Genomic DNA, 12,777 nt, shown 5'->3' on the forward strand with positions numbered 1-12,777 from the left:
AGGTAATATTATATGCTTCTAGGGTCTTTAACAGAGTTAAAGAATAGTTATTTTCTTTAGTTATGATAAAAGATAAAATAAATATAAATATTATAACTAATTCTTGCTTATATATATTTTGGTATATGTAATTTTACTATGTTAAAGCTAAAACTTTCCTTTTTATTTAGACAGAAAAGGGGAAGCGATATGGGATGTCCTTCGATATCCGTGTTGCTTTTATTGGTTAATGAATAAAGCTGCTTTGGCCTACGGCAGAATAGAGTAGGGTGGAAATTCCTAGCAGATAGAGGAGAAAGGAAAGCAGAGTCAGGGAGACCATGTAGCCACGGAAGGAGATAGACACTGGGGAACTTTACTGGTAAACCACAAGCCTCATGGTAATATATAAAATAGGAATGGATTAAGATGTAAGAGTTAGTTAATTTAATAAGAAGCCCAAACTAACAGGCTGAGCAGTGTTGTAATTAATACAGTTTCTGTGTGATTATTTTGGGTCTAGGAGATCAGAAACAAACAAGCAGTCTCTGCCTACAAATAATCAAGGCAAATATCTTGCCCAAAGTTTATCTGACTCCAAAAGCCCTGCTTGAGCCCCTAGTGAAAGCCACCGTTCCCTGTATAAACCTTCCACCATGTTATTTCACCCTTCTAGGAACCAGGATCTTAAACAATGCTTAATGTCTTCCACAGAACCCTTCATGCTGCGTGGCATTGTGGATGCTCAGTTCTAAGTCCTCAGAGGCCTCTGAGTTGAGTGGGGCTGACAAGTCTAGAGCAACCCTGGGGTTCTGTGGCAATACTTCAAGGTTCTTAGTAAAAGCTGTGGAGTTTCATTATCAATAATACCAACAATATCAATTATTGGCATTATTTGAATACTAAACCTGCACAAACAATCCTGAGTGTTCATTTCTCATCCATTTATCTTTGAGACTGTCAGCACTCTGAAATCCCCCAAGTTCACAGTGTCCATCTCTACCAGAGAAAACACCTCTGCATTGCTGGTCACTGTAAAAGAGCACAGGTCAAGAACCGAAAGAGAAAAACATGCTCCATTCATCTCTTTCCAGGACCCATCAGACCCTGCACAGGCCCATGCAACGAACCCACTGATGTGACAGAATGCAAGAATGTTGAACTAGTCTCTAGGGTTAGTTAGGTACCAACTCCCCAGCATAGAAAGACAGAGAGAGAGAGAGAGAGAGAGAGAGAGAGAGAGAGAGAGAGAGAGAGAGAGAGAGAGAGAGAGACAGACAGAGTTAGTTTTGGGTAGAATGTGAAAACATTTTATAAACTTTCCATGTTTACTTACTTGCTCTGCATGTGAAGTATCAAGTCTTGATTCTCAAAAACAGAAACGTCAACTAAAGAAAAGCTAGCTCTCTGATCCTGGCAAGACAGGCAGAGAGTGGCCCATCTGCAGCCACACTTTGACCCCTGAGGATCCAGACAGACAGCTAACCCTGTGGCCAGTGCAGACAACTAGTCCCAAGTCTCTTCCTGGCTGCACATGGAGTCATTAGCTCAGAGACTCGAGCAATTATTTTCTAGCATGATATAAGCTACTGCAGCCCAAGGCAGCCTTCTTGCCCAGCACATTCCAGCCTGCGATGACTTCACCCCTCGCCCTGATTAGAATGCACGCCGTGTGATGCTTAATACAATCTGCCATCAAAGCCAAGTGCTTCAGAACTAAATTGGGAAATATGTCCAGATACATAGAAGGATGCTAAGAGCACTAAGTGGGGCTCCAGCTCCCTTTATGAGGCATGAGACTCATTGACAGCATGATTCCACCACGGCAGCTCTGCCTCTGGCTGTCCACCCTGAGAGCACAATTTAATTCAGGCAGCAAAGGGATTAATAAAGGTAGCATGCTATTATAAATGACCACAGAAAGGAAAGCACTGCTGATGAATTCAGAACTATCACACACACACTCACACACACACACACACAGAGAACAAAATCGAGAAGGCTGCCTGAGCATCAAGGGCCATGTTTAGAGCTGCGCCGACTGCACTGCAGTATAAAGTGAGATGGTCAAGACACTTTTCTTCTGTTACTTCTTTTTTTTTTAAAATTTATTTTATGTACATTGGTGAGAAGGTGTCATATCCCCTACAACAACTGGAGTCACAGACAGCTGTGAGCTGCCATGTGGGTGCTGGGAATAGAACCCAGGTCCTCTAGAGGAACAGCTAGTGCTCTTAACTACTAAGCTATCTCTCCAGCCCCTCCTTTTGTTACTTCTACTGTCACCTGCCATTTAGTAGTGGCTACCTCTAGAAAATGTACCACAGAAGTCTGAGAACCCAAGAAAGGACATCAAGAATTCAGAATCCATTTCTACTGACAGTTGAAAGACCTCTGAGTAGCCCCTCTTATTGTGGGGACACCATTCCTGTGCTGTCATTCCTGCCCGCAGCAAAGAGCATGGTCCACAGACAGAACACACAGGCCTTGGCACCACTCACCTAACTCAAACGTCATGTGGCCATCCCTCACTAACAAAGGAGAAAACTATTCAACAGATCATGGACCCCCAAAGAGTACCCAACAAGCAGAGGGGAGGCACGCAGCAGTGCATGTCAGCACTCTTTCCGCTATGACCTGGCCCAGGGGGGTCACGTGATGCTAGTGAAGCTATGTGGCCCGGCCGCTCATCTTCCAGGTACATTGAGGTGAAGTATGAACGGAACAGCAAAGTCAGCCACAGCTTCACACTCCCCCGCCCCCCAACCACAGAGGATCCTGGGGAGCCGTGCCGGTCCCCTCAACCGCACCCTAGCACAGAGCCAGTGCTATCAATGTCATGAAGAAGCACACCACTCTGCTCCAGCAGGTCCTCAATGAGTAACCCACCTTCTGGTGCTGATGGTGAGGTCACCCATCAGCTGCAATGCTACAAAGTTCCAAAAACCGACAGAACAAGACCAGGGAACTCTATGATGTGTCTTACAAAACTACCCCAACAGACTTCCCTGCAGGCAAAGACAAGGTGCAAAACTGTAGCACAGAGTTCTACTGCTTATCCTTGTTGTCCCGAGACAAGGTTCCTCTGTGGAGCCCTGACTGGCTGGGCTGGCCCTGAACTCAGAGGTCCACCTGTCTGCCTCCAGAGTGCTGGGACTGAAGGTGTGCACTACCATGTCCAGCTCCATCCACACTTTATAGAGGAAGGATGGCACTTTGCTGGGAAGCTGCTCATGGTCCATCTCAGGATGCCTAAGAAATGGGCATCACCAACTTGGCTCCAAAACCAAAAGACGGGCAGGGGATGGAGAGGACCTTGGAGGAATCTCTCAGCTGGCGCTCCTCTCATTTGAACTTCTGAATCAGGAGGATGCTTTACCTTATCAGAATAAAAGTGCTTTAAAAAAAAAAACATTAGGGGCTGGAGCAGGGGCTCAAAAGTTCAAAGCACTGGCTGCTCTTGCCAAGGACCTGGATTTAGTTCCCAGCACCCATATAGTGGCTCTCAACCATTTGTAACTCCAGCTCCAGAGGTCCAGCGCCCTCTTCTGGCCTCTGTAGGCACTGCATACCATAGTGCACAATATACATTCAGGCAAAACACCAGTAACATAAAACTGTTAAAAACCCAACTTCTAAAGGAAAGCTAAAATATAAATTAGACATTTTTTTTCTGACTTTATACAACCAAAGAAATACTGGTAAATCCTTGTGGCCACCAGCCTTGACCTCCAAATCAAGCCTGGGAATAACCGTCCCATGGGAGTCCAGATGTGCTGAGCACTAACTCTCTAAGGCCTTCCGCATGCACCACAGAGGACAGCCTGCTCTCAAGCTCAGGCAGATCATCTTTGTAAATGGCTTATTAAGAGTTTAGTCACTTGACGGCCCAGTGTGGAGAAATGCCAGAGACACACTGATGTGGTGAGTATCCGTGACGACCACATGACAGGCTGGCTGGTTTGCTGGGTGGATGGAGTGTGGATGCTGAAACACCATTACTCAATGCTCATGCAGCTGTGGTGCCTGTAAAACACCAGTGTGGTCAGCATGTGGTTAAACGCATTGTCCAGTGACCAGGAACAATACACGTCGACAGAGAGTTACAGAGTTTTACTCCTAACTAAAATCCATCTCAGCATTTGGACTTCAGTGTGTCCTCTTCAAGGCTCAAACAGTCAAGTATAGTTAAGCCCCAGGTACAAATGTTCCCATAAAAGCCCAGTTATAGAGGCCAGAGGCACAGACGCCCCCACAATGTGTGCACAGCTCCAGGCAGACCTGCTGCTAGGCAGCTCACAGCAATCTAATAAATGGCACAGTGGCTTGCATTGCCAAGTTGAATGCACATGGCCAAATCAGTGTTCACAAACAGCACTGAACCTCCATGACACGGTTTAACCATCACATACCAGTAACCATGATTAATACCCAGTGCTTCGAGGAAGCAGAAGACACAGTGAAGAAAAGGAGATGCTCTGTGAAACTAAAGAACAGGGCCGACGAGCGCCTGGTCCTCGTCTCCCTCCCCAAGTGGGTGGCATTGATGTTGGGGGAACATCACCATACTGAGGTACGCAAATCTGCACGTCTGACTGCTCCTGTCAGCATGTAAACTGATGGGCTCAGCGACACTTGTGTGATCAACACACCTCCATGCCTCACTTTAAAAGATCAACCAAAACTAGTGAGCAATGAGCAGGGTGGGACACGTTTAAGCATGAATTTTAAAAAAGCGAATTTCTTACTGAGCTGACTGTACAGTCAGTGCTTTCCACTGGGTCGGGAAGTCTGTGAGGGGAGGGGTCAGTGCAGCTTTGACAGCTAAGGAGCAGGACCTTAGGAGTAACACGGCAGAGAAGAGGAGCAGAGTCGAGGGCACAGCTCAGTGGCAGAGCCCATGCTTATTAGCAAGTAGAGCCCTAGGTACCGAAAGAGAGAGAACGATTAAAAATACCAAGACTTCAAACAGATGAGGATTAATGTTGCCAGCACTTGACTTCACTGCGAGCACTAAAAACAAATGAGGTAATAAAACTGAGGGCAAAACAGACAAAACGAGCCATCAAGTCCTTCCTCTAGAAACCAGAGTCTTTTCAGAGTGGAGGAAGGAAACCTCGGACAGCTCGGACAGAGAAACAGGTCCCTCCTCCTTGCCCCTGCCTGGGAAGTCACTCCGGCTGCTGTCTTCCCCTCAGGTTTCCCAGCTGTGACCCAGAAGGAGTGTCTGTTCTGGCACGTGGACTGATCCAAGACAAAGTGCTGCCTTGCAGAAAGGCTTTTGCAGCCACTGACCAGTCTTCTTATTTGTCTAAGTAGAAGCCCGGATGCTTCCGCTTTTGAGTACTGCCCCAGTGGCACCTAACAAATCAGTATCAGACTGCACAACTCACATATACTGGGAAATGAAACGCAGAAACAGCATGGGAGCCTGGGTCCAAGTGTGAGCAGCAGAGAAGAGAGAATCGCACCAGGGCTAGCAGAGCAGCACTGACGTGAACCAAGTACTCTTCTCCACGGAGCCGAGCAAAGCTCACTCTGACATCCAAGGGCACAAGGCACGCATGTAGTGCACAGAACACAGGCAGATAAACGACTCTCACATATAAAATATATTAACCTAAAAAATGTCTAAGAGAGAGAGGCACAAGGAGGTCTAGGCAACTTGGCTTGCGGGGACAGGGCTACAGACCTTATGTACTGAGTCTGCCTCTCCAATTCACACCACAGATGTGTAGGAAAGGGAACTCCTTCATTAGAAGGAGCCCTAGGCTCAGATGTTCCTTCCCAGGAAGACCCCGACTGCCAGTGGGGTCAAGAGCAGGCAAACCAGAAGGATCCTAAACAAACGAAAGCTCACCAGCCTCCCCTGAATCTTCCATCAGCCAGCTTTAAGACGGAGGACTTGGCCTGCAGTTGGGAGGAAAATCCTGCAGTGCTAAAACACAGTCATCACCCGAGAGTTAGCGAAGACTGTCTTCCTGTCTGCTCACATCAGCGGGCACTTTCATACAGCTAATAACTACAGAAACTGTAATGGAAAATTTTCATTTCATTTCCTGAATTCATCGCATTATTGTGTGCATGGGACACATAAGCCATGGCACATGAGTAGAGGTCGGAGGATAATTCTGTGGAGTTTGCTCTTCTCATTTCAGGGACAGAAGTGGGGTCATCAGGCTTGTGTAGTAAATGTCTCTACTTGCTAAGCTGTCTCACTGGCTACCTACACTGTGATGCATATCCTAAAGACAGACTGCACAAGGATCTCTGCAAGTCGCAGTATGTGGTGTAGCACTCCCCGAGGCAACCCAAACAGTGAGGGTGGCCTACATACATGCACATCAGTGAGAGCATTGGCTACACAGCCTATATGAGCTCTAAGCACATGCTGGAACTCTAGGGCAGAGAGCTGGGCCATGAGATATGAAACACTGTCTGAGGCACATTGCTGAGTAAATGCTAGGCACAGAACAGGGTGCATACCATGACCCCATGTCTGCAAAGACCTGCCCCTTGTCGACAGATGTGTCTAGGTATGAAGACACTGGGAAATCACTAATAATCTACTGTGTGCAGTGGAGGAGAAAATCTTCACTCATGTTCCGTTCACTTGCTTGATTCTTTTCTGCCATGCTAGTCCATTGTCCTAACAGCTGGAAACAAGAGCATCACGAGTGCAGCAGCCAGGCATGGTGGTGCTCACTGCTATTCCGAGCCCTCGGGAAGAGATGGGGCACAAGGCTACATAGTGAGTTCAAGGCCAGCCTGAGATAGTGAGACCCTACTTCAAGTAACCAAGCTAAACCAGAACAGGAAGAGCTTAATGTTTCAGCTGCATTTAACAAATTAACCCCATGCTTTTTCTTGCTAGTGTACAAGCCACTGTTTCCGTACCTTGTTTCCTTCATACACCCATCCCAGACTCTTCACCCCAAAGGCAACCTGGCTGGCTGAGACATCCAGACACGTGGCAGGCTGGCCGTAGACATAATGGAGGGTTCTGGCTGAGTCCTCAGCCTTCAGCAGGTACACCAGGTCCCCAGCTGTGGCTATTGCCACAGGGTACCTCCCAGTATCTGGAACTATTTCCAGGTAGTCAACCTGCAAAGAGAGGAGTTGTTTAGTTACCCACAGTCATCTTGATTTGGTCATGAAAGGAATTTCCCCTGTACATCTAGAGGGCAGAGGCCCAGCTCACAGAAACAGGTTGGGCATAGGTATCATTTATTTACAGGGATGAACATGGCTCCTGACCAGATGAAAAGATGCCTGTAACAGCAGAAACACAACACACTCTGAGAAGGAAAGGAACAAAGCAAAGACCACGGAGACACCATTTTCCACCTGCCGCCCCAAGAGGACCAGGAAGCCAGAGGTCACAGAGTTAGAGGTGAACAGGGAACGTAACCCAGTCTGACTCCTACTCAGGAAAGACTGGCAACACCTCCCACAGTGCCAAGCTCACTCTGACCCTCAGGAGGTCCGTCTAGCAGTGCTGACAGATATCCGCACAGCAAAGGGCTGTGCATGGTGTTCACTGCAGGGCCGCTCCTGTCACTGTGCAGACATGATACAGCCATGCAGCAAATGCCCAACAACCACAGGAGAACCTGAAGGCTTCTTTATCATCCAGTGGGATCACAATGGAGATGGAGCAAAGGAACTACCCCAAAATTTGGGCAAATGGGTGGAACCATAAGGCTCAGGCAGGGGTGTGTCTTCAAGGGTTGAAACAGCCTGTGAGATGGAAAGGCAGTTTCTGGCTGTTAGTTTTACTGGGTCTTTTAAATCCTGAACACAGTAGTGTTTAGAGTAATCCTTATTTTGTTGTTTTACCAGAAATTGAAAAAGTAAGACTCCCAGAGTTCCAAATGAAGAAGAGCATCTGAAAACTATGTGTAAGTACCACAAATGCATCACCAGAAGACCCAAGCTGCTCTTAGCACTCTCCTGTCTGCCTGTCAGGCACTGATCGCCCTGTGCCACGGGACCACCTGAGGACAGAGACCAGGACGGACAAAACACGCTCCTGTCATGTCAGCATTTTCTCTGACTGCACAGGGAAGATCCCCAGTTAGGGTGACCCGATCCCCACAGCAGTCTATTTCAGGTACACCTGCTCAGTAATCACAGAGTGTGGATGCTGAGGGTAAGTCACTGTGGAATCATGAAACCCCATGGTGTGGAGGACAGCATCGCCCAGACGGTATGCCAGAGGCGCTAAAGCCCGTGCTCTGCAGGCTGCCCTGGGGAGCTGAGCACAAGCAAACATCCAGTGCCTCTGCTAATCTTGGGCCCAAACTGTGCCGAGGCAGCCCAACATCTTGGGCTGCAGGTCCATCACAAAGGCCAGCTGCTCCAGGCTAGACTGCAGACCTGGGAATGGTGCCACTGTTATTCAGGAAGCACAGCTAGGGAACAAAGATGATCCGGCTCCATGGGTAGGGGTGCCTGATGCAGGGATGCCCAGCGCATACTGTGACAACTTGGCATCCAGACGGGCAAACAATGCCGAGAGTTGACACATCCTCAGCAGGGCTGCCCACTTTCTCTCTCTAAAGAAAATCCATTTCTTAGTTTCTTAAAACAGACACCTTTTTGGTAGCCATTTAACTTCATCTTCCGGTTGGATTTCTAGCAGGCCAAGAGGCTCAGATTGGCAGTGGCCACCATTCGCTGGGAAGTGTAAATGACCCCAAAAGCTTCCAGTCAGCCCCAGGATGGCACCTGACTGCCAAGGCAGGATTTACTCTTCATGAGGGGTGCTCAGCTTGCATAGCTGTGGCTAGTCTACAATATTAGCCCTGCACTCCATGTCTCTCTGGAGGCCCCAGGATAGGTCATGTTCGAGGAACACTGCATGACAGCCACAGAGCTTATCTGCAGCAGCGAGCAGCTCAGGGAGGTGAAGCCCTGATGCCAGGTGCTTGCTATTCAAATCTAAGATTCCCACAGGGAAAGGGAGGGTGAGTTGGTTCCAAGTCGCCATCAATCCTTGATCAAGGCTGGCTCTTCTGTTTCTCTGGCTAATGCCAAAATGAAGTGTGCACAAATTAAATTCAAATTCAGCACAGACGAGTACTGCTTTATCACCAAACCATCTCTGCATGGTGGACAAGATCTGTGTACAACTGAGGTTGTTAGAGCCCTGAGCTGGCTCAGTTTTATTTGCACCCCAGAGCCTGGTTCGCAATCCACACTGCCTTTCATGGACTTCACTCAGGGACAAGAGTGTGGGATGAACGCGCCCTTCCACACAGACTGCCATGCACCACTGCCGTTCACTTAGGTGTTGGGACAGAAACGAAGCTCAGGTCCCAGGGTGCATCTGCTGTGCTAGCCGGAAGGAGGCAGGAACCATGGTAGAACAAACCCTGAACCAGCTCCATGTCTGCTTGTGTTGCTGTGTAATTTTGTTTTAGAAGTGGGGCTGGGGTGGGGAGATGGCTCAGCAGGAAAGAGCTTATATTGCTTCTTGAAAAGGGCCTGAATTAGATTCCCAGCTCACAACCACTTACACGTCCAGCTCCATTATCCAACACCTCTGACCTCCTCATAAGCACATACCTGCACACACAGAGGTGGAGGGGCTAGACCCCTGGGCTTCATGTACATTAAGTAAATGTTCTACCATTAAGCTATAGCCTCAGTCCCACACTTGGAGTTGAATCCCAACTTCGCAGCTCAGACGCAAAAGCGGGTCTGTCCACCACTCTGAGCCGTTCCTGACTTCTTGGGATTGAAGAACATTCTATCACCCACTTCAGTGGGCTGTTGAGAGTTTGACAAACTGAAGCCCCAGGCATCATTGCTATCTGTTTTATTAGACCCAAGGATTATCAGAATGCAAGTTAACAAACATCCTAAGAGCTCACCAGTTTCTGAACTTCAAATTCCGCAGCTACATGCCAGTACCCCTCCTCGTTAGGGTACAGCATCACGACGTCAAAAGCAGAAGCAGTGGCAACCGTGGCCTGTTCCCGGCTGAGCGCGAGGGCCTGTATTCTTGCATCGTGCTCAAAACGATGGATAGGGAACTTCCCGGTCCTCAGGTCCCAAATGTTAAGAATCCCTAGGAGGAGGAATGCAGAGAGCAACTGTAAACCCAGTACACACAGGCACAGAATAAGCATGTTTCAGATGTACTCCGTGAAGATGACACGCATGCATATTTGTTTGAATCTATCCCACTTCTTCCTAGCTGTAGAACTTGGGTGTGTCACTCTTCCTTACCAGTGTCTTAACAGTGAAGACAGCAGTATCCACCACACAGGACTACTGGGCAGATCAAGGGAGACCCACCATGAAAAATGTAGATGGCTTCCTCTATGGCTTGTCCATGGAGCCAGCCCTAGCTCCCAGCCTTCCTAGACACCACTCACTCTCTCACTGAGAAGTCTATTGTCTTCTTTCTTCCTGGCACCACACTTCATCTGCACACTAGGTGCCTTGAATTCAGGCTCTTGCTCTAAGGTACCATCCTGCTCACAGACGTAGAGTTAGGTGTTGCAAGGCTTTCAAATGGCCTGCAGCTGGTAGTCACAAACAGCAACAGGACTCTCCTCCAGGGAAAGGCTTCAACATAACGGTACACACTTTTCTAAGAACTATGATCAAATAGAGGACAGGCAGGTCACAAAAGGCTCCATGGTCCCTGGCATGCACTTTGGTAAACTCTTTAACTTAGAGGGAGATGGGCTGCTCTTAGGGCCCAACTCATTAAATAGGAGTTAGTGTCCGACGTCACCCCATCCCCCATCCCGTCCCATCCTCCCTTTCCCGAAGCAGCCTCATCTTAATATGAATTCTTCCAAACACTGCTCTGAGTTCATTCTGATGCATCACTCTGTGAGAACTGCCACACAGAACCTCTGGACACTCCACATCACATGACTCCTCTCGCTGTGGGAAGAGAATGTCCTCCATTCCACAGAGGCAGAACAGTGGAAGCTTTAAGTGTTAGACCACTGCTTCATCACCACCTGTTCCATGAGAGCACTGAGTTGGGGTGAGATGCTGGGGCCTGGTGAGGACCGGCACACCACCAAACTCGCCCCAGGTTCTGCCTGGCGTGGGAGCTGTTTAACAGTGCACTCTGCGCACGCTTGGAGTGTGTCTACAGACGTGGAGAGTGCACCTTGGAGTGTGTCTACAGACGTGGAGAGTGTCTACAGACGTGGAGAGTGCACCTTGGAGTGTGTCTACAGACGTGGAGAGTGCACCTTGGAGTGTGTCTACAGACGTGGAGAGTGCACCTTGGAGTGTGATGTGGGAGTGTCATATATCAATCTGTTGATTTCATTGGCTAAGCAATAAAGAAACTGCTAGGCCCATTGGATAGGCCCACCCTTAGGTGGGTGGAGTAAACAGAACAGAACGCTGGGAGGAAGAGGAAGTGAGGTCAGACTCCACAGCTCTGCTCTCCGGAGCAGACGCAGGAGAGACGCCATGCTACCTGCTCCAGGGAAGACGCACGCTATGAAGCTCCTACCCAGGATGGACTTAGGCTAGAATCTTCCCGGTAAGCGCACCTAGGGGCGCTACACAGATGATTAGAAATGGGCTAAATTAATATGTGACAATTAGCCAGTAAGGGCTAGAGCTAAGGGCCAAGCAGTGTTTAAAAGAATACAGTGTCTGTGTCATTATTTCGGGCATAAGCTAGCCGGGCAGAGCCAGGCGGCTGGGGATTTGGGGACGCAGCCCCTCCGCCGCCCTCCTTATTACTACAGGAGTGTGTCTACAGACGTGGAGAGTGCACCTTGGAGTGTGTCTACAGACGTGGAGAGTGCACCTTGGAGTGTGTCTACAGACGTGGAGAGTGCACCTTGGAGTGTGTCTACAGACGTGGAGAGTGCACCTTGGAGTGTGTCTACAGACGTGGTTTTCATTGTTAGGCAAGGGCTGATTTGGCTAGTGTCCTTTTCTCAACAGAACTGGATGCAGTGAACATGTAAACATACCTCAGCACAAACCAGAGCTCCAAGCTGCCTCAGACACTCAGGTCGCCTCTCTCATTGATGGCCACTCTGTCTGGGCGCCTGCCATACTGTCACCATTAATAACCCCTCTTCTTCAGTTACATTCTTATGTGTACAACTAGGCTGTTACCCTCAATGGCATTGGTATCACTGCAGTCTCCTAACACCAGTTCTGGTGTGCAAACATTTAGTGCTCTTCCGTTTTCTTGAATTAACTGCCCCTTTCTCACATACAAAGTCCCTCCCTTCCTGTCCCTGGGTTGCCTTTACCACTCTCCCAGAGCTCTAGCTTCGTTTTGATTCTTATAAAAACAAGGAACTGTCTTTCCATCTGTTTATTTTGCTTTGTGTCTTTATTTTATAGGATTCTTGGACTAGCATGGTGACATACACCTGCAGCCTCAGCAACAGGAAGGAGGAGGCAGCAGACCGACAGTCTGAGGTTAGTCTGAGCAACATGGCAAACCCAGGATGAATAATCACTTGCCTCTAAATACATACACACACAAAGTGGATTTCTTGAAGATAGTCTATATACTGTTTGGTCTTGTTTTTTAAATACAAGTTAAGACTACTTACATTTTAGATCTATTTTATTTTTAAGTATGTAAGTGTATGTGTGTTTCTGTTGCATGTACATCACATGAGTGTAGGTGCCCACGAGGCCGGAGGCCTCCAATACCCTGAAGCTGGAGTTGTATGTGGCTGTGAGCTCCCCAGTGGGTATCTGGGGACACTCTGCCAGAGCAGCACTGAGCCTTCTCTCTAGTCCCACTACTTACAGTGTTTATCTTCCCATGGACCTAGGTTTGGT

General features: G+C 48.3%; 1 protein-coding gene across 1 annotated transcript in view; it reads right to left on the reverse strand.

The window, feature by feature from the left end:
• Positions 1–12,777, reverse strand: part of Fbxw8 (F-box and WD repeat domain containing 8) — a 99,697-nt gene that overhangs the window by 24,457 nt on the left and 62,463 nt on the right. Inside the window, exons 6-7 of the mRNA XM_075981976.1 lie at positions 9,858–10,054; positions 6,877–7,083 (exon numbers count right to left, since the gene is read on the reverse strand). Coding sequence (XP_075838091.1) covers positions 6,877–7,083; positions 9,858–10,054 — 404 coding nt within the window. The remainder of the gene's footprint in view (positions 1–6,876; positions 7,084–9,857; positions 10,055–12,777) is intronic.

The sequence above is a fragment of the Microtus pennsylvanicus genome, chromosome 1 (assembly GCF_037038515.1).
Source record: "Microtus pennsylvanicus isolate mMicPen1 chromosome 1, mMicPen1.hap1, whole genome shotgun sequence".
NCBI classification, from domain to species: Eukaryota; Metazoa; Chordata; class Mammalia; order Rodentia; family Cricetidae; genus Microtus; species Microtus pennsylvanicus.